A 22899-nucleotide genomic window follows, 5' to 3' on the forward strand; every position below is an offset into this window, starting at 1 on the left:
TGTTCTGTCTCTTGTCTTACCAAGACCGCACTTTGCGTGTCCTGATAGGCCTCGTCATATTGTGTTTGGAAACTACTCAAATGCACGAGACAAGACTGGTGTGCACTCTTGCCATCATCCATCTCTCTGTCCCTCGCTGCTAACTTCTCTTTTAAATCTCTATTCTCCTTCTCTACTTCGCTCACATCTACGTCACTACTTCTGTCTCTCTCCTCTATCTCTCTACGGAGCGTCCTAACGACCTCCTCTGTGCCCCGCAATTGTGCCAAGCAGGACACGATTGTCATCGGCTTGCGAGCTTTCCCAAAGCTCTTCTTGTGGATCTCTGACAGGTTCTCCCACCAAGTATGTCCTATACTCCCAGACCCTGTTTCGTCATTGGCGCAGAATTCACTCCAAAGGGGCCATCCTTTCCCTTTGAGATATTTCCTGATCTCATCTTCCCAAATGGGACACTGTCCTATTCTGCTGGTTGCTGCGACCTCGAATTCCAATTTGGAACGGGGGGTGATAAAGTGGTGATGTAAACACGGGTAAGGCTTACGCTAATTTCCGGCGTACAAAACCCCTGACAGTTTTACGCAACAGAATCTCTCAGGTTTACCTGATATCCCTGTTAGTACGCATGCATTAACACACTTCAGAATCTCGGAGGCTTGATCAGTACTGTTCTTACGCTTGTGGTTTTTCAGTTTCCAATTGGATTCCCAATTCAAATTTTGGGTTTTCTCGGAGTGGTTAGGCCACCTCTAAATCTAGTCCCATCAGGAGTCGCCAGTAAATGTTACTAACTTGCTGTTGTCTCTTAATTTGGCTCTGTTATATTACGTTTGCTCTAGAGTCGCCAGGCATCTTTCGACACCGCCACATGGTTCAAACCCGGATATTGATCAAAGACTCGATACACCAGTTAGTAAGTTCAAAAGCAATGCTAATTTATTTACACACAGTCAAATCTACTCATGCATAAAACTCTACAACCTAAACTATCACTATTACTAAAAGCCTGTACTTAGCTTCAGGTGCCCACTCAGTCAGAGGAACAATGGCCGTTGCTCGGTTCTGAGGCTGCTGGGTTGAGCTGTTTACAGGATAGCAACTAGGAGCGTCTATCTCGTAGCGTGCGTTGACTTGGAACTTACTTGGTCTGGTGTAGCTGCTAGGCCAGTCTCTCCTCGTTGAGAGTCAAGGCCAAGAAGAAAGATTCTCTCTGAGGGAATACTTTTTGTACCCGAAAGGGCTTCGCGCGCTTTTGGACGGGCCTTGAACTTGGCCTCAATTAATTGGGCCTTTCCCAATCATTCTTATCGATCTTCCTCCAATAGAGGGGTGGGTTCCCTGGTTGCTGGGCATGTCCTAGGTTGCCGTTGGTTTGCTTTGTTTGAGTCTCCTCTGGTGCCGGGGTGTCTGCCTTAACATTGTTTATCTAAATGTTTCCTTTTTGTCCCCGGAGATGGCTCATTAGTATGTAGATGGCTTAGCAGTACTGGTCCTGTCTGCGAGCGACTGCTCTAATCAACAGACAGACCTTGCACCTGCTTGCTTTTCAGTATTGTCCAATTTTCCCTGCATTCTTTGCAAAGTGTCCATTTTGTAATCGGGACATGGCCATCCCAGATGGCTACACTTCCTCCTTGTGATCCTCAACGCGAAGCGTGAAGGATCACATTACCGCGTTGTCTTCATCCTCTGACCAAAGGGGGCACCCATACTTAGGCTCTACACTGTCCTATCCTTTGCAACACAATTTTACCTAAACCATTTCAAATACATTCATTATCATAAAACTCTACGGGGTGCTATGACATTAATACATGCATTACAGAAAAATAAAAAAACTGGAACCTCTAACTATTCTCAATGAACTATCCGTATTCAAACAGTCCAAAAATAATCTATACATCTTAACCTGTACAAAATAGCAGCACACACATTTCTCTGGCCTGGCAGTTAGACACCGAGGTTTACACCTCTTTATTCCATAGAATATATAAAGAAAAATAGATGCACTTTAATCCATTCCAAGGGGTTCGGGGGTCTGGTGAAATCCGAAAATGGGGGACCTAGACCTGTATACCGGGGTGCGAGAGCGATATGCTCTCTTTCGCCATTTCCTAACTCTAAATGTTTGCACGACATTGCAAAGTATCACCAACACTGTGAGTGCTTCGACTACATATGAGAGTGAGTACCAGGTGATAAACATATCACACCAGGTTGGGGTATTGTTAGCTGTCGCGGGGTTAGCTATCTCGGGGTTCTGTGTATTGCAGGGGTGGGAATCATTTACGGTTTGTGTGGTAGGGGTCAGGGGGGGTAGCGTTTGCGCGCAACTGAAGGGATCCCACTAAGATCCATGTGAACACGAAAGCTGTCTTCATCTTTGTCGGTATTCTTCTTTGATTTCCTCTGGGGTTCCTGAGGTTTGTGAACACAAGCATAATTTCTGTTATTATCTTGCTTAAGATCTCATATGTCTGTCTGTCCTTTATTGCAATTTCCCTTTATAATTGGTCACCATCTGTGACTCCCTCATTTTCTTTTAAAACAAATATTTGGGACAAGACATTCGAGAAATTTACTGACATACTGCGAGCCGTCTCGCAGCCTGTGTGATTTACCATCCCAGTGTTTGAGAATGTAAATAGCATAGGGAAGCAACCTAAGGGTTGCCAAAACCAAACAAAAGAATTTTGAACGTAACGAGCCAAAATGGGATGAGTATGGGCCGCAGCGGGTAAGAAATGGTTGGAATCCCCGGGTAGGACGGTGATCAATGCCGTATGTCCTCTACCCGAGCATAGTTGACCAGAGGGGGGTCCTCAGGCAGGGCGGGGACCAATGCCGTTTCTCCACTGCCTGCTCTTCATCGGGTGTTATAAATGCGGTTTTGCCTACAATTGATTGCTCCTAGGCGCGGGACAATCTCTTCAAAACCCATTTTTCATTGTGGGTCTCATTTGAGGGGTCATACTTTGCGCAAGCTTTTCGTCCTGCATCTGTGGCGTGGGAGACTAGAATTCTGGTCCATCTGGCCATATTATCTGGGGACAAATGGGCACGGGCTAACTCTCCAAAAACTGCTGTGAAGTGAATCCACAAGCGTCCAGCAAACGTTGTGGGGTGCTCTGTCTTCTTTTGCTTATACTTATTTTGGCCTTCTACGGGGTCTCCTCTGTTAAAGCCGATTGCATCAAGGATCGCTGTGTGCATCTCTTGGAGTGTGCCTCCTCCTACATTCTGTGGGTCGGGAAGGGCTGCCACAACTGAAGGGTCGAGGCTTAAAACTGTGAGCTTCACTTGCTCCTTTTCGTCCAGGCCGTACATTGTTGCCTGCTGTTTGACTTTCGCGAAAAATTGGTGGGGGTCTGATGTGGGAAGGAACAGTGTAATTGTTCCACACACCTCCCGTAATTGGGTCACGGTTAACGGGGTTCTGTAAAGGAAATCTGCACCTCCTTCTGCTGTGCCCTGCAGTGTGGGGGGTGTTCTGCCTGTTCGGTTGGGGGTTGGGGTGCTTTCCTTTTCTGGGGTTTTTCCTGCGTATGTACGTATCTATGGGCAGTCTCATTCCATTCCTGCCAATCGGGGCCATTTTCCTGATCTAATTGTGGTCTGAATGTGCTTTGAAACCCATTTTGAACGGAAAGCAGAGATTGGAATTCTGCAATTTGCTTCCGGCACTTTGCGTGGTCTACTGAGCTCTGCCTTTGTTCCGTCGTGGAAGTATGTAGGGCTCGTAGGGCTGCTTTCAGATCATTGCACTGTTTCTGCAATTTCTCAACTTGGTGTTCTGTCTCTTGTCTTACCAAGACTGCACGTTGCGTGTCCTGATAGGCCTCGTCATATTGTGTTTGGAAACTACTCAAATGCACGAGACAAGACTGGTGTGCACTCTTGCCATCATCCATCTCTCTGCCCCTCGCTGCTAACTTCTCTTTTAAATCTCTATTCTCCTTCTCTACTTCGCTCACGTCTACGTCACTACTTCTGTCTCTCTCCTCTATCTCTCTAAGGAGCGTCCTAACGACCTCCTCTGTGCCTCGCAATTGTGCCAAGCAGGACACGATTGTCATCGGCTTGCGAGCTTTCCCAAAGCTCTTCTTGTGGATCTCTGACAGGTTCTCCCACTAAGTATGTCCTATACTCCCGGACCCTGTTTCGTCATTGGCGCAGAATTCACTCCAAAGGGGCCATCCTTTCCCTTTGAGATATTTCCTGATCTCATCTTCCCAAATGGGACACTGTCCTATTCTGCTGGTTGCTGCGACCTCGAATTCCAATTTGGAACAGGGGGTGATAAAGTGGTGATGTAAACACGGGTAAGGCTTACGCTAATTTCCGGCGTACAAAACTCCTGACAGTTTTACGCAACAGAATCTCTCAGGTTTACCTGATATCCCTGTTAGTACGCATGCATTAACACACTTCCGAATCTCGGAGGCTTGATCAGTACTGTTCTTACGCTTGTGGTTTTTCAGTTTCCAATTGGATTCTCAATTCAAATTTTGGGTTCTCTCGGAGTGGTTAGGCCACCTCTAAATCGAGTCCCGTCAGGAGTCGCCAGTAAATGTTACTAACTTGCTGTTGTCTCTTAATTTGGCTCTGTTATATTGCGTTTGCTCAAGAGTCGCCAGGTATCTTTCGACACCGCCACAAGGTTCAAACCCGGATATTGATCAAAGACTCGGTACACCAGTTAGTAAGTTCAATATCAATGCTCATTTATTAACACACAGTCAAACCTACTCATGCATAAAACTCTACAACCTAAACTATCACTATTACTAAAAGCCTGTACTTAGCTTCAGGTGCCCACTCAGTCAGAGGAACAATGGCCGTTGCTCGGTTCTGAGGCTGCTGGGTTGAGCTGTTTACAGGATAGCAACTAGGAGCGTCTATCTCGTAGTGTGCGTTGACTTGGAACTTACTTGGTCTGGTGTAGCTGCTAGGCCAGTCTCTCCTCGCTGAGAGCCAAGGCCAAGAAGAAAGATTCTCTCTGAGGGAATACTTTTTGTACCCAAAAGGGCTTCGCGCGCTTTTGGACGGGCCTTGAACTTGGCCTCAATTAATTGGGCCTTTCCCAATCATTCTTATCGATCTTCCTCCAATAGAGGGGTGGGTTCCCTGGTTGCTGGGCGTGTCCTAGGTGGCCGTTGGTTTGCTTTGTTTGAGTTTCCTCTGATGCCGGGGTGTCTGCCTTAACATTGTTTATCTAAATGTTTCATTTTTGTCACCGGAGATGGCTCATTAGTATGTAGATGGCTTAGCAGTACCGGTCCTGTCTGCGAGCCACTGCTCTAATCAACAGACAGACCTTGCACCTGCTTGCTTTTCAGTATTGTCCAATTTTCCCTGCATTCTTTGCAAAGTGTCCATTTTGCAATCGGGACATGGCCATCCCAGATGGCTACATTGTGAGTACAGCAACATACTATCACACTAGTTTGGATGCAGTTGTTCAGTTGGGTAAACTGTGACTTCTGCAATTTAACAATGACCTATTGAATATTGGCTGAATGCTTTTGAGTTGGAATCAGAAAACACACTGTAATTGAAAATGACGCATGCACATGGAATCAGGACTGGTTACAGCACAAAAGGGGGCCATTCAGCCCCTTGTGTCCATTCAGCCCCTTGTGTCCATTCTGGCTTTCTGCAAGAGCAACTGAGTGAATTCCTTTACCCCACCCTTCCCCTGTAACCCTGCAAATGTTTTCTCTGCAGATAATAATCCTATCCGCTCCACCGCATTCTCTCACTCTGCATTCCAGAGCATAATCAGTTTGTGGAGTTATGTCGCTGTTCCATAACTGTCACTGGGTCAAAATGCTGGAACTCCCTTCTTAACAGCACTGTGGGTGTATCTATGACACTTGGACGCAGAGTTTCGAGAACATGGCTCACCAGCACCTACTTAAGGACAATTGGGGATGGACAATAAATGTTGGCCTTGCCCACGGCCCCCACAACCTGTGAGCAAATAAAAAACAAAGTGCATTAAAAAAAATTTGCATCATGTTGCCATCTTTTGCCATTCATTATTTGGTGTCCTCTTGTTGCCAACCCTTCTGTCAATGGGAACAGTTTCCATAATTTTAAACATTTCTTATCAAGTCTCCTCTTAACTTTCTCTGAAGAAACAGCCTCAGCTTCTCCAATCTGTCAACATAACTTGGTAACAGCCTTGCTCCAAACCGTGACAAAAGAATTTAACTCAAGAATTGAACTCAGCATTTGGATGAGTGTGGCATCTAGGAGCCCTGCCAAAATTGAAGCCAATCCAAATTGGGTGGGGTTGGGGGGACGGGGGGGGGGGGGGGGGGGGGAGGCAAGGTGGTAGCAGTGGGATATCTACCCTGAGGAGTCATACCAAGGAAAATGGTCAGGTTGTTGGGGACCAATCATATCAGTCCCAGGACATTCTTTATTCATTCTCTGATGGGCTGTGGGCATCACTGACAAGGCCAGCATTTGTTGTCCATCCCTAATTGCCTTTGAGCTGAGCGATTTGCTGGCCCATTTCAGAGGACAGCTAAGAGTCAACCATATTGTTGTTGATCTGGAGTCACATGTAGGCCAGACCAGATAAGGATGGCATATTTCCTTTCCTAAAGGACATTAGTGTTCCAGGAGGCCTTAAGGGTATTGCCCTCAGCACAACCACCTTCAGCTGCTTCATTAATGGTCTTTCCTTCATCATCAGATCAGAAGCGGGGATGTTTGCTAATGATTGCACATTGTTACCATTCACAGCTCATAAGATACTGAAGCAGTCTGTGTCCAATTGCAGCAAGACCTTGAAAACATTCAGGTGTGGGCTAATAAGTGGCAAATACCATTTGTACCATGTAAGTGCTAGGCAATTCCCATTTTCAATAAGAGAGAACCTAATCATCCCCCCTTTACATTCAATGACCGTACCATCAGTGAATCCCCCACTTGGGGGAGGGGAGGGGGGTTTTACCATTGACTAGAAACTGAACTGGAGACTTCCGGGTGCGGCGATGACCAGCTAAGTCGCACGTTTCGGCAGCTCCCGGTGGAACGGACTTTTGGGCTCTTAATAAGAGCCCCAACGGCAATTTTAACGGCTAAAAGCACTGTGCGGTAAACCAGAAGGGAATCCCCCCTGGATACGGGTGGAAAAAGGAGAGGAAAGTGGCCGGATTGCGGTGGATCTTTTAGAGCAGCGGCAAGGAAGGCAAGCAAAAACCAAGATGGCGTCGGAAGGTGGCAGTTTAATATGGGGCCCTGAACAACACGAGTTTTTGAAACGCTGCGTGGAAGAGCTTAAAAAGGAGATGAAGAAGGAGCTGTTGGCCTCGATATTACAGGCGATTGAAGGGCTAAAAGATGAGCAAAAGACCCAGGAGCGGGAGCTTCGGGTCATGAAGGCAAAGGCTGCCGAGAACGAGGACGATATACAGGGCCTGGTGGTGAAGACGGAGATGCACGAGGCACACCATAAACGATGTGTGGAAAGGCTGGAGGTGCTGGAGAATAATGCGAGGAGGAAGAATTTAAGGATTCTTGGTCTTCCTGAAGGTGCAGAAGGGGCGGACGTCGGGGAATATGTGAGCACGATGCTGCACTCGTTAATGGGAGCGGAGGCCCCGACTGGTCCGTTGGAGGTGGAGGGAGCATACCGAGTGATGGCGCGAGGACCGAGAGCAGGAGAAATTCCCAGAGCCATAGTGGTGAGATTCCTCCGTTTTAAGGACAGAGAGATGGTCCTCAGATGGGCAAAGAAAACTCGGAGCAGTAGGTGGGAGAACGCGGTGATCCGTATATATCAAGACTGGAATGCGGAGGTAGCGAGAAGGAGGGCGAGCTTTAATCGGGTCAAGGCGGTGCTTCATAAAAAGAAGATTAAATTTGGAATGCTGCAGCCGGCAAGACTGTGGGTCACATATCAAGGGAAGCACCACTACTTTGAAATGGCGGATGAGGCGTGGACATTTATTGTTGAAGAGAAATTGGAATAAGCGGGTTATTAAAAAAGAACGTTTGAGACAAAGTGGTGGGGCGAATATGGGGGGCGAAGAGGGGGGAAAAAGGGGGGAGAGATGATTTTTATGTTGTTAATCCTGTGACCCGGTAACTTTTCTCTCTTCCACAGGTTGTGGGGGAGGGAGGAAGGGAGGTGGAGGAGCTGGGGGCGTTGGCCATTGGGGGCGGGGTCAAAAGGGAAGCGCGGGCTTTGTTCCCGCGCTATGATAATTATGGCGGGAATAGGGAAGCAGGAAGGAGGGGGCGTCGCACGGTGCGAGCCGAGGTCACGGGGGGGGAAGCCGAGGTCGGCCAGAGTTTGCTGATTTCTGGGAGCAACATGGGGGGTGTAACTACGCTAGTGGGGGATCTAGCGGGGGGGGTAGGAGGGGGGATTTACTGGGTCGCTGCTGCTGGGGAGAAGGGGGAACTGGTATGGGGTGGGGTGGGCGGGGCGGGAGGGCACCGCCTGGGGGGGACACAGCTGCGTGGGAACCGGGTGAGGAGCTGGATAAAAGGGGATGGCTAATCGACAAGGGGGGGTGGTAAAGAGCCCCCCAACCCGGCTGATCACGTGGAATGTGAGAGGGCTGAACGGGCCAATAAAGAGGGCACGGGTACTCGCACACCTTAAGAAACTTAAGGCAGATGTGGTTATGTTACAGGAGACGCATTTGAAACTGATAGACCAGGTTAGACTACGCAAAGGATGGGTGGGGCAGGTGTTTCATTCGGGGCTAGATGCGAAAAACAGGGGGGTGGATATACTAGTGGGGAAGCGGGTAATGTTTGAGGCAAAGACCATAGTGGCGGATAGTGGGGGCAGATACGTGATGGTGGGTGGCAAATTACAGGGGGAGGCGGTGGTCTTAGTGAACGTATATGCCCCGAACTGGGATGATGCCAACTTTATGAGGCGCATGTTAGGACGTATCCCGGACCTAGAGGTGGGGAAGTTGGTAATGGGTGGAGATTTTAACACGGTGCTGGAACCAGGGCTGGACAGATCGAGGTCCAGGACTGGAAGGAGGCCGGCAGCAACCAAGGTGCTTAAGGACTTTATGGAGCAGATGGGAGGAGTAGACCCCTGGAGATTTAGCAGACCTAGAAGTAAGGAGTTTTCGTTTTTCTCCTATGTCCACAAAGTTTATTCGCGAATAGACTTTTTTGTTTTGGGAAGGGCGTTGATCCCGAAGGTGAGGGGGACGGAGTATACGGCTATAGCTATTTCGGATCACGCTCCACACTGGGTGGACTTGGAGATAGGGGAGGAAAAAGAACGGCGTCCACCCTGGAGAATGGACATGGGACTAATGGCGGATGAGGGGGGGTGTCTGAGGGTGAGGGGGTGTATTGAAAAGTACTTGGAACTCAATGATAATGGGGAGGTCCAGGTGGGAGTGGTCTGGGAGGCGCTGAAGGCAGTGGTTAGAGGGGAGCTGATATCAATCAGGGCACATAAAGGAAAGCAGGAGAGTAGGGAACGGGAGCAGTTGCTGCAAGAACTTCTGAGGGTGGACAGGCAATATGCGGAGGCACCGGAGGAGGGACTGTACAGGGAAAGGCAAAGGCTACACGTAGAATTTGATTTGCTGACAATGGGTACTGCAGAGGCACAGTGGAGGAAGGCACAGGGCGTACAGTACGAATATGGGGAGAAGGCGAGCAGGTTGCTGGCCCACCAATTGAGGAAAAGGGGAGCAGCGAGGGAAATAGGGGGAGTGAGGGATGAGGAGGGAGAGATGGAGCAGGGAGCGGAGAGAGTGAATGGAGTGTTCAAGGCATTCTATGAAAGATTATATGAAGCTCAGCCCCCGGATGGGAAGGGGAGAATGATGTGTTTTCTGGACCAGCTGGAATTTCCTAAGGTGGAGGAGCAGGAGAGGGTGGGACTTGGAGCACAGATCGAAATGGAGGAAGTAGTGAAAGGAATTAGGAGCATGCAGGCGGGGAAGGCCCCGGGACCAGATAGATTCCCAGTTGAATTTTACAGGAAATATGTGGACTTGCTCGCCCCGCTACTGATGAGAACCTTTAATGAGGCGAGGGAAAGGGGACAGCTGCCCCTGACTATGTCAGAGGCAACGATATCGCTTCTCCTAAAGAAGGAAAAAGACCCGCTGCAATGCGGGTCCTATAGGCCTATTTCCCTCCTGAACGTAGACGCTAAGATTCTGGCCAAGGTAATGGCAATGAGGATAGAGGATTGTGTCCCGGGGGTGGCCCATGAGGACCAAACTGGGTTTGTGAAGGGGAGACAGCTGAATACGCATATACGGAGGCTCCTAGGGGTAATGATGATGCCCCCACCAGAGGGGGAAGCGGAGATAGTGGTGGTGATGGATGCCGAGAAAGCATTTGATTGAGTGGAGTGGGATTATTTGTGGGAGGTGTTGAGGAGATTTGGCTTTGGAGATGAGTATATTAGATGGGTACAGCTGCTGTATAGGGCCCCGATGGCGGGCGTGGTCACGAATGGACGGGGGTCTGCGTATTTCCGGCTCCATAGAAGGACGAGGCAGGGATGTCCTCTGTCCCCATTATTGTTTGCAATAGCATTGAGGGGTTCCAGGAAGTGGAGGGGAGTACTCAGGGGAGGAGAAGAACACTGGGTATCTCTGTATGCGGACGATTTGTTGTTGTATGTGGCGGACCCGGTGGAGGGGATGCCAGAGATAATGCGGATACTTGGGGAGTTTGGAGAATTTTCAGGATATAAACTGAACATGGGGAAAAGTGAGTTGTTTGTGGTGCATCCAGGGGGGCAGAGCAGAGAAATAGAGGACTTACCGCTGAGGAAGGTAACAAGGGACTTTCGCTACTTGGGGATCCAGAGAGCCAAGAATTGGGGTACATTGCATAGGTTAAATTTAAAGCGGTTGGTGGAACAGATGGAGGAAGACTTCAGGAGATGGGACATGGTATCCCTGTCACTGACAGGGTGGGTGCAGGCGGTTAAAATGGTGGTCCTCCCGAGATTCCTCTTTGTGTTTCAGTGCCTCCCGGTGGTGATCACGAAGGATTTTTTCAAAAGGATTGAGAAGAGTATCATGAGTTTTGTGTGGGCCGGGAAGACCCCGAGAGTGAGGAAGGGATTTTTGCAGCGTAGTAGGGATAGGGGGGGGCTGGCACTACCGAGCCTAAGTGAGTACTACTGGGCCGCCAATATCTCAATGGTATGTAAGTGGATGGGAGAAGAGGAGGGAGCGGCGTGGAAGAGATTGGAGAGGGCGTCCTGCAGGGGGACTAGCCTACAAGCTATGGTGACGGCGCTGTTGCCGTTCTCACCGAAGAAATACACCACAAGCCCGGTGGTGGTGGCTACTCTGAAAATTTGGGGGCAGTGGAGACGACATAGGGGAAAGACGGGAGCTTCGGTGTGGTCCCCGATAAGAAATAACCATAGGTTTGCTCCGGGGAGAATGGATGGGGGATTTGGAACATGGCAAAGAGCAGGAGTAACACAATTGAGAGATCTGTTGTAGATGGGACGTTTGCAAGTCTGGGAGCGCTGTCCGAAAAATATGGGTTGCCCCAAGGGAATGGATTCCGGTATATGCAACTGAGGGCTTTTGCGAGGCAACAGGTGAGGGAATTCCCGCAGCACCCGACGCAGGAGGTGCAGGACAGAGTGATCTCAAAGACATGGGTGGGGGACGGTAAGGTATCAGACATATATAGGGAAATGAGGGACGAGGGGGAGATTATGGTAGATGAGCTGAAAGGGAAATGGGAAGAAGAGCTGGGAGAGGAGATTGAGGAGGGGCTGTGGGCTGATGCCCTAAGTAGGGTAAACTCATCGTCCTCGTGTGCCAGGCTAAGCCTGATACAATTTAAGGTGTTACACAGGGCGCATATGAATGGAGCACGGCTCAGTAAATTGTTTGGAGTAGAGGATAGGTGTGCGAGATGCTCGAGAAGCCCAGCGAATCACACCCACATGTTCTGGTCATGTCCGGCACTACAGGGGTTTTGGGTGGGGGTGACAAAGGTGCTTTCGAAGGTGGTGGGGGTCCAGGTCGAACCAAGCTGGGGGTTGGCTATATTCGGGGTTGCAGAAGAGCCGGATGTGCAGGAGGCGAAAGAGGCTGATGTTTTGGCCTTTGCATCCCTAGTAGCCCGGCGCAGGATACTGTTGATGTGGAAGGAAACCAAGCCCCCGGGTGTGGAGACCTGGATAAATGACATGGCAGGGTTTATAAAGCTGGAACGGAGGGGGGTGGGGTGGGGGGGGGGCTGTTATGGTTGGCCAAAAATTTTGAATAAAATATTTTTTTTTAAAAAGAAACTGAACTGGAGTGATGCCAGGTGCTGTGCAAGTTCCAAAATGTGGAACTCGTTCTTCTCCAGCTCATGGCACAGCTTGGACATGTAGTTGTCCAGGATAAGTGGAGCAGCATGGACTTCCCACATGGTACAGGATTTGCACTAGAGGACTGCTTTGACCTATCCTGCCTCATTGTGTTTGACTAAAGCTGACTTAGTAGAAGTTACCTGTAAATAAATAAAAACTCACGAGCTGCTCCTCTCAGCTGCTGCACGTGGGCCTATATCACTTTATTTTATAGGGTGGTTCACTTAAAATATTTATTTAACACTTATTCTCCATCTCAGATTTTAATCTACTGAGAAGTTCCCAACTCTTCAGTGTTACTATCCCTTGTTATTAATTTAAACTTAACGCTAAACCCAATTAATTGAACATTGATTCTAATTATAAGATTCATATAAAAACTTAAGCCAACTTGATAAATTATGAATTTATCGATTCTTACCGAAAGTTGATTAATTTAAATTCAGCATTTACCAGTATACTATATCCTGTATGGCTCCTTGTGTTGTGATGTTAGTTTGCAAATTATCCTCAGCATGTTTTCAGGCTGCCACTCTGGCCACGCCTGTGGACTGCCCTTGTCACGTCCTCTGGTCACTCTTGCCATGCCCTTGGGCCGCCCTTGCCACGAGCTCGGGTCACTCCCTGTGCCTTTGGGCCCCAGGCGCTCCTCTTATCTCTGTCTTGTTCTCATTGTACTCCACCTCTGGACTGACTGGGAAGCAGTTAAAATAAGTAAGGTGGTCCCTTAAGATTAAGAAGTAATCTAGAGTGAAGATAGTTAAGTGGAGGAATGTTCACTGAGATATATAAAGTATTGAATATTGCAGATCGAGTAAACCCAGTTTTAGGTATGTAACCTTCAAAGCTGAATAATAATAGTTTCACCGCACGGTAGCATTGTGGATAGCACAATTGCTTCACAGCTCCAGGGTCCCAGGTTCGATTCCGGCTTCGGTCACTGTCTGTGCGGAGTCTGCACATCCTCGCCGTGCGTGCTTGGGTTTCCTCTGAGGAATTGAACAAACAAATGTGATATAAAATAGTTAGTTCAAATATTAGTTACAGTAATGTGGATGTGATCAGTCTAATAGTAGTGAATTCACAGACAAAGTATTTCAGAAAGCATGGCAAGGAAGGGGTGTCTGGTAGAGGATGGGAAAAGGATGCTGGGTAACAAGAGGCCCAGGGCTAAGGAATGAGAAGTGAGCCAATCAGGATATATGGCCAGGTCAGGAGGGGTATAGGATGGCCTATGGGAATCTTGTATGTGAAACTTGATGCCGTTTGAATGTATTTGTAGAGATTCCTTTGTCTCCAGTAGCACTCGGTTCGGGAGACCCCAGGAGGCAGCTTGTGTTCTGGGTCTTTGTGAAGCGAGTCAGACTTGCAAGTTGGTTAAAAATAAATAATACTATGCCTACAAATCCATCTCGAGTTTTATTGAGGCCGGGCTGACGGGTAAAGAAATTAATATTGTCACCTTTGGGTGCTCCGGTTTCCTCCCACAGTCGAAAGATGTGCAGGTTAGGTGGATTGGCCATGATAAATTGCCCTTAGTGTCCAAAATTGCCCTTCGTGTTGGGTGGAGTTACTGGGTTATGGGGATAGGGTGGAGGTGTTGACCTTGGGTAGGGTGCTCTTTCCAAGAGCTGGTGCGGACTCGATGGGCCGAATGGCCTCCTTCTGCACTGTAAATTCTATGATAATACGATCAGGAAAGGTGGAATATACTGTAAATGTAAAAGCACACAGGCCAATTCAGATGACTGATGGAAGGGTACAACAGATCATCTCGGTTAAGTAATAGAAAAAACATAGAAGAAATAGAGGGTGTTCGCAAAACAACAATTATGTAAATAAGTAAAGAGTTGAGGCCTGACGGAAATATACACAATGCCACTTGTTGAACTGAATGATCTATTAAATCGTTCAATCGGTCGGTTTCTTTTATGCGATACAAATAGATTCTTCTCCCTATTTCTGACTGTTGATGACTTCACCAATTCATTTCCCGTTTTTTTTCTATTCCGATGTCAGATTTTAACATACATCATACAATCATAGAATTTACAGTGCAGAAGGAGGCCATTCGTCCCATCGAGTCTGCACCGGCTCTTGGAAAGAGCACCCAACCCAAGCCCACACCTCCACCCTATTCCCATAACCCAGTAACCTCACCCCACCTATTGGACACGAAGGGCAATTTATCATGGCCAATCCACCTAACCTGCACATCTTTGGACTGTGGGAGGAAACCGGAGCACCCGGAGGAAACCCATGCAGACACGGGGAGAACGTGCAGACTCCGCACAGACAGTGACCCAAGCCAGGAATCAAACCTGGGATCCTGGAGCTGTGAAGCAACTGTGCTAACCGCTGTGCTGTGTGCATCTGTGTGTTTTTTTAAAAACTAACTTTGTGCTGAAGTTGTTGAAACCTCATTATTGTGATGGGTTTTACTTTCCATGTGTGACCACACGCACTTATTGTTTTCCTCAGTCTTCGGACCTGGCTGAAGTCCCAGAGGAAGGTGCTGATACTCCACATGGACTGTCGAGTTGGAGCAGGAAGTACAGTGATAGTGGTAAGCATGAAACTAAAATATATATTTCACCTGTCCGTGAGAAGCATGTAGGCTTTCCTGAATGTTTAGCATCGAAACAGTCTACCCTCCACCGTGTGGCTGGGTTCCATTCGCAAACTTCTGCGACAAGTGTTAAGCAGCATTTGATCAATGCCAGTGATTGAGCAAGACCTCAATGATAACAGGAAAATGATTCTCAGCAATCTTTCAGTTTTCATATTCTATTTATTGTTATATATCACAGTTTGTTCTTTGAACTATGATAAGGATTAATACATCGAAATCCACCCTTGTCCAATTTAATGAGATGTGAAGTGCCGTGTTACATGTGGAGTGGAAAATGAAACCAGAACCAAGTGAGTTTTGGCTGCCAGCAATAGTGATGTTTCTCTTTCTTTTGTAGTATTTGGTTCTCTAGAGAATGGGCTTGAAAATATCATGAGGGAAGAAAGGAAGCCTTCCAGTTCTCTGGTAAGAACCTGAGGCCAATCCTGATGAGACCATTTGTGATGCAACAGCTTCAATCACAAATCATTTTGTCACTCATATTCCCCATCAATATTTATCAGAAAATAAATGTTGTAGATCTTAAGCTGTTTTGTCTCTTCCCCAATAACTTCTCCCTCCTTTCACTGAGTTTCTGCATCTTAAAATTAACTGATTGAAATTCAGAGGGTGTGTATCTTTAATTTCGGACATGTAATCCCAACAAGTGAAACTAGGAACCAGGAAAGCAAATCACAGTTTTATTTTTAAATTAGCACTGAAAAGACGAAAAGCCTAATTCAAGCTTCTTGAGTGTTGTTGGAGCTGCACTCATCCAGGCCAGTGGGGAGTGTTCCATCTTTTTCCTGACTTGTGCCTTGTAGATGGTGGACAGGCTTAGGGGAGTCAGGAGGTGAGTTAATGCTGCAGGATTCTTAGTCTCTCAGCTGCTAATGTAACCACAGTATTTATTTGGCTAGTCCAGTTCATTTCATGGTCAATGGTAACTCTCTAGGATATCGATAGTGGTGGATTCAGCGATGGTAATGCCATTGATTGTCAAGGGGCGAGGTTTCTGTTCTCTCTTGTTGGAGATGATCATTGCCTGGCACTTGTGCGGCGCAAATGTTACTCGCCACTTGTCAGCCAAAGCCTGAATATTATCCAGGCCTTGCTCTGTTAGGGAGCTGAAATCAGCTCTCCAAATGCTACATTTCTGTTCCCTCGAGTGACCAGGCGACACTGAATTCTCTTTTAAGATCTTTATTCAAGCTATAACAAGGGAACCTGTTTACCAACACATGGCCCACAAGTTCTCCAAACAAAGGAATACAACAGCAATTATAGCTTTAGGCTCAACTACAAGTACTTTACATACACCAGTCAAAATTGTATTCGAAGATGATAAGCATACAATCACAACTAATAGTCTTGATTACTTTATTTGTTTTCCACAGTAGAATTTAACCAATTACAGAAAATCTACATTTGTCTAATTACAATATCCCATCACTAACAGGACATATACACAATCAAGACATCTGTGCTGCTTGAGTGTGTGGAAAGCAGTTACTTATGGATAGAACAATCGAACATTACAGCGCAGTACAGGCCCTTCGGCCCGCGATGTTGTGCCGACCTGTGAAACAAATCTAAAGCCCATCTACGCTATTCCCTTATCATCCATATGTTTATCCAATTACCATTTAAATGCCCCTAATGTTGGCAAGTCCACTACTGTTGCAGGCAGGGCTTTCCACACACATTCCACACTACCCTGAGTAAAGAACCTACCTCTGACATCTGTCATATATCTATCTCCCCTCAATTTAAAGCTATGTCCCCTCGTGCTAGCCATCACAATCCGAGGAAAAAGGCTCTCACTGTCCACCCTATCTTATCCTCTGATCATCTTGTATGCCTCTATTAAGTCACCTCTTAACCTTCTTTTCTCTAACAAAAACAGCCTCAAGTCCCTCAGCCTTTCCTCATAAAATCTTCCCTCCATACCAGGCAACATTCTGGTAAATCTACTCTGCACCCTTTCCAATGCTTCCACATCCTTCCTATAATGCGGCGACCAGAACTGCACACAATACTCCAAATGCGGCTGCATCAGAGTTTTGTACAGCTGCAACATGACCTCATGGCTCCGAAACTCAATCCCTCCACCAATAAAAGCTAACACACTGTACGCCTTCTTAACAACCCTATCAACCTGGGTGGCAACTTTCAGGGATCTATGTACATGGACACCGAGATCTCTCTGCTCATCCACACTACCAAGAATCTTACCATTAGCCCAGTACTTTGTATTCCTGTTACTCCTTCCAAAATGAATTACCTCACACTGTTCTGCATTAAACTCCATTTGCCACCTCTCAGCCCAGCCCTACAGCTTATCTATGTCCCTCTGTAACCTGCAACATCCTTCCGTACTGTCCACAACTCCACCGACTTTAGAGTCATCTGCAAATTTACTCACCCATCCTTCTACGCCCTCCTCCAGGTCATTTATAAAAATAACGAAGAGCAGTGGCCCCAAAACAGATCCTTGTGGTACACCAGTAGTACTGACCTCCAGGCTGAACATTTCCCATAAACCACCACCCTCTGTCTTCTTACAGCTAGCCAATTTCTGATCCAAACTGCTAAATCACACTCCATCCCATGCCTCCGTATTTTCTGCAATAGCCTACTGTGGGGAACCTTGTCAAACGCTTTACTGAAATCCATATGCACCACATCAACTGCTTTACCCTCGTCCACCTGTTTGGTTACCTTCTCAAAGAACTCAATAAGGTTTGTGAGACAACCTACCCTTCACAAAACCTTGTTGACTATCCCTAATCAAATTCTTCCTTTCTACATGATTATAAATCCTATTTCTTACAATCCTTTCCAAGACTTTGCCCACAACAGACGTGAGGCTCACCGGTCTATAGTTACCGGGGTTGTCTCTACTCCCCTTCTTGAACAAGGGACAACATTTGCTATCCTCCAGTCTTCTGGCACTATTCCTGTAGACAAAGATGACATAAAGATCAAAAAGATACATAGCCCCCTTTGTGGTATTAGAGTTCCTCTCTGTCCATTTTTTTCACAGCTGTAACTTGGAGTCCTCGCAGCTTCCCAGCAACTTTGCTGCACTCAAATGATTTTTATCCCCTTCATGCTGCATTTGGGCATTGAAACATAGAAAATGGGAGCAGGAGAAAGCCATTCGTCCCTTCGAGCCTGCTCCGCTATTCATTACGATCATGGCTGATCATCCAACTCAATAGCCTAATCCTGCACCCCCCCCCCCCCCCCCCCCACCTCACCCCCCACCCTCCCCGGAACCTTTGATCCCCTTTGCCCTAAGTGCTCCAGTATCTGAGGAGTTGCATATTGCAATCATCCCCACTTCTGACCTTATGGTGGATGGAAGGTCATTGATGAAGCAGCTGGAGATGGTTGGGTCTAGGATGCTACCCTGAGAAACTCCTGAGATGATTGATCTCCAACTTCCATAACCAATATCCTTTGTGCCAGGTATGACTCCAGTCAGTTTTCCCCCTGAATCCCACTGACTCCAGTTTTGCTATACTTGTATTCTATGCCAGTGTTTTTCAAACTATTTTTCCCAGGACCCACTTTAGCCAACCGGACGACCTTTTCAACCCACACCATGTTCGCTTCCCTTTAATGTGAAAGAGGAGCCTGCTTAATTCTCACAACCTCACTTCAATCAGGTTCACAGGAGGAAAGGGCAATGTGCATATCAAGTACAGAGTTCAGCCAGTTCCTTTGTGCCATTGTCTTCTTTGTGAGAATGCAAAATCTAACCTCTCATGTGTAGGTCCTTGTGAAGGGCAATAGCAATAAAATGCTTGCTTTACTTAGCACTGGATACTCCTGGGGATTCTACTCCATAATGCTGACAGCCTCATGGGCTTTTGGCGTGTATGTAATGTGCTATCAAAGGTCAGGTACAGCAGCTTAGTCTTTTCATTTGGAATCGGCTGTAAGTTAATAACTGGTTCTGGAGTCTTAACCTCAAAAGAAACTTTTCAACAACCTGAAACTTTCACCAATTCTTTCAAAATCTGAAACTTCTCTCATTTGCCAGTACTTCCCTGCAGAGAACACACATTGACAAAACAATATCTCAGGAAATCATCTTTATACTGCTTTGCTCCCTAGTTAAGTTTCTTACTCGTAAGCTGTTATCCATAGGCCATGGAGCACTCTAATGTGCAGCACTCTGAGATCCTGACGATGTTACACTGCCGAGTATCTCGGGGGTCGTGTTGCACTGCCGAGTATCTCGGGGGCCGTGTTACACTGCCGAGTATCTCGGGGGCCGTGTTACACTGCCGAGTATCTCAGGGGCCGTGTTACACTGCTGAGTATCTCAGGACCGCGTCACACTGCTGAGTATCACGGGGGCCGTGCTGCACTGCCGAGTATCACGGGGGCCGTGTTACACTGCCGAGTATCTCGGGGGCCGCGTTACACTGCCGAGTATCTCGGGGGCCGTGCTGCACTGCCGAGTATCTCGGGGGCCGTATTACACTGCCGAGTATCTCGGGGGCCGTGCTGCACTGCCGAGTATCTCGGGGGCCGGGTTACACTGCCGAGTATCTCGGGGGCCGTGTTACACTGCCGAGTATCTCGGGGGCCGTGTTACACTGCCGAGTATCTCGGGGGCCGTGCTGCACTGCCGAGTATCTCGGGGGCCGTGTTACACTGCCGAGTATCTCGGGGGCCGTGTTACACTGCCGAGTATCTCGGGGGGCCGTGCTGCACTGCCGAGTATCTCGGGGGCCGTGTTACACTGCCGAGTATCTCGGGGGCCGTGTTACACTGCCGAGTATCTCGGGGGCCGTGTTACACTGCCGAGTATCTCGGGGGCCGTGTTACACTGCCGAGTATCTCGGGCGCCGTGTTACACTGCTGAGTATCTCGGGGGACCGCGTTACACTGCCGAGTATCTCGGGGGCCGCGTTACACTGCCGAGTATCTCGGGGGACCACGTCACACTGCCGAGCATCTCGGGGGGCCGTGTTACACTGCCGAGTATCTCGGGGGCCGTGTTACACTGCCGAGTATCTCGGGGGGCCGCGTTACACTGCCGAGTATCTCGGGGGCCGCGTTACACTGCCGAGTATCTCGGGGGCCGTGTTACACTGCCGAGTATCTCGGGGGGCCGCGTTACACTGCCGAGTATCTCGAGGGGCCGTGTTACACTGCCGAGTATCTCGGGGGCCGTGTTACACTGCCGAGTATCTCAGGGGCCGCGTTACACTGCCGAGTATCTCGGGGGCCGTGTTACACTGCCGAATATCTCGGGGGCCGGGTTACACTGCCGAGTATCTCGGGGGCCGTGTTACACTGCCGAGCATCTCGGGGGCCGTGTTACACTGCCGAGTATCTCGGGGGCCGTGTTACACTGCCGAGTATCTCGGGGGCCGTGTTACACTGCCGAGTATCTCGGGGGCCGGGTTACACTGCCGAGTATCTCGGGGGCCGTGTTACACTGCCGAGTATCTCGGGGGCCGTGTTACACTGCCGAGTATCTCGGGGGCCGGGTTACACTGCCGAGTATCTCGGGGGCCGGGTTACACTGCCGAGTATCTCCGGGGACCACGTCACACTGCCGAGCATCTCGGGGGCCGTGTTACACTGCCGAGTATCTCGGGGGCCGTGTTACATTGCCGAGTATCTCGGGGGCCGTGTTACACTGCCGAGTATCTCGGGGGGGGCCACGTCACACTGCCGAGTATCTCGGGGGCCGGGTTACACTGCCGAGTATCTCCGGGGACCACGTCACACTGCCGAGCATCTCGGGGGCCGTGTTACACTGCCGAGTATCTCGGGGGCCGTGTTACATTGCCGAGTATCTCGGGGGCCGTGTTACACTGCCGAGTATCTCGGGGGGGGGCCACGTCACACTGCCGAGTATCTCGGGGGCCGTGTTACACTGCCGAGTATCTCGGGGGGCCGTGTTACACTGCCGAGGAACTCGGGGGGCCGTGTTACACTGCCGAGTATCTCGTGGGCCGTCTTACACTGCCGAGTTTCTCGGGGACCGGGTTACACTGCCGAGTATCTCGGGGGCCGTGTTACACTGCCGAGTATCTCGGGGGGCCGTGTTACACTGCCGAGTATCTCGGGGGCTGTGTTACACTGACGAGTATCTCTGGGGGCCGTGTTACACTGCCGAGTATCTCGGGGACCGTGTTACACTGCCGAGTATCTCGGGGGGCCGTGTTACACTGCCGAGTATCTCGGGGGGCCGTGTTACACTGCCGAGTATCTCGGGGGGCCGTGTTACACTGCCGAGTATCTCGGGGGCCGTATTACACTGACGAGTATCTCGGGGGGCCGTGTTACACTGCCGAATATCTCGGGGGGCCGTGTTACACTGCCGAGTATCTCGGGGGGCCGTGTTACACTGACGAGTATCTCGGGGGGCCGTGTTACACTGCCGAGTATCTCGGGGGCCGTATTACAGGGCCGAGTATTTCGGGGGCCGTGTTACACTGCCGAGTATCTCGGGGGGCCGTGTTACACTGCCGAGTATCTCGGGGGCCGTGTTACACTGCCGAGTATCTCGGGGGGCCGTGTTACACTGCCGAGTATCTCGGAGGCCGCGTTACACTGCCGAGTATCTCGGGGGCCGTGTTACACTGCCGAGTATCTCGGGGGGCCGTGTTACACTGCCGAGTATCTCGGGGGCCGTGTTACACTGCCGAGTATCTCGGGGGGCCGCGTTACACTGCCGAGTATCTCGGGGGCCGTGTTACACTGCCGAGTATCTCGGGGGCCGCGTTACACTGCCGAGTATCTCGGGGGCCGTGTTACACTGCCGAGTATCTCGGGGGCCGTGTTACACTGCCGAGTATCTCGGGGGCCGTGTTACATTGCCGAGTATCTCGGGGGGGGGGGGGGCCACGTCACACTGCCGAGTATCTCGGGGGCCGTGCTACACTGCCGAGTTTCTCGGGGACCGTGTTACACTGCCGAGTATCTCGGGGGGCCGTGTTACACTGCCGAGTATCTCGGGGGCCGACTTACACTGCCGAGTTTCTCGGGGACCGGGTTACACTGCCGAGTATCTCGGGGGTCGTGTTACACTGACGAGTATCTCGGGGGGCCGTGTTACACTGCCGAGTATCTCGGGGGGCCGTGTTACACTGCCGAGTATCTCGGGGGGCCGTGTTACACTGCCGAGTATCTCGGGGGGCCGTGTTACACTGCCAAGTATCTCGGGGGGCCGTGTTACACTGTCGAGTATCTCGGGGGCCGTGTTACACTGACGAGTATCTCGGGGGGCCGTGTTACACTGACGAGTATCTCGGGGGGCCGTGTTACACTGCCGAGTATCTCGGGGGGCCGTGTTACACTGCCGAGTATCTCGGGGAGCCGTGTTACACTGCCGAGTATCTCGGGGGCCGTATTACAGGGCCGAGTATCTCGGGGGCCGTCTTACACTGCCGAGTATCTCGGGGGGCCGTGTTACACTGCTGAGTATCTCGGGGGCCGTGTTACACTGCCGAGTATCTCGGGGGGCCGCGTTACACTGCCGAGTATCTCGGGGGACCGTGTTACACTGCTGAGTATCTCGGGGGCCGTGTTACACTGCCGAGTATCTCGGGGGGCCGTGTTACACTGCCGAGCATCTCGGGGGACGTGTTACACTGCCGAGTATCTCGGGGGGCCGCGTTACACTGCCGAGTATCTCGGGGACCGGGTTACACTGCCGAGTATCTCGGGGGCCGTGTGACACTGCCGAGTATCTCAGGGGCCGGGTTACACTGCCGAGTATCTCGGGGGCCGTGTTACACTGCCGAGTATCTCGGGGGCCGGGTTACACTGCCGAGTATCTCGGGGGGGGCCACGTCACACTGCCGAGTATCTCGGGGGCCGTGTGACACTGCCGAGTATCTCAGGGGCCGTGTTACACTGCCGAGTATCTCGGGGGACGTGTTACACTGCCGAGTATCTCGGGGGGGGC

General features: G+C 49.7%; 1 protein-coding gene across 2 annotated transcripts in view; it reads left to right on the top strand.

The window, feature by feature from the left end:
• The window catches only part of stac (SH3 and cysteine rich domain), a 231442-nt gene that overhangs the window by 120515 nt on the left and 88028 nt on the right, over positions 1-22899 (top strand). For both annotated transcript variants that reach the window (XM_072467316.1, XM_072467315.1), the window contains 2 exons: positions 14828-14912; positions 15316-15383. In XM_072467316.1, the coding sequence (XP_072323417.1) occupies positions 14828-14912; positions 15316-15383 (153 nt within the window). The remainder of the gene's footprint in view (positions 1-14827; positions 14913-15315; positions 15384-22899) is intronic.

This window comes from Scyliorhinus torazame, chromosome 11, assembly GCF_047496885.1.
Source record: "Scyliorhinus torazame isolate Kashiwa2021f chromosome 11, sScyTor2.1, whole genome shotgun sequence".
NCBI classification, from domain to species: Eukaryota; Metazoa; Chordata; class Chondrichthyes; order Carcharhiniformes; family Scyliorhinidae; genus Scyliorhinus; species Scyliorhinus torazame.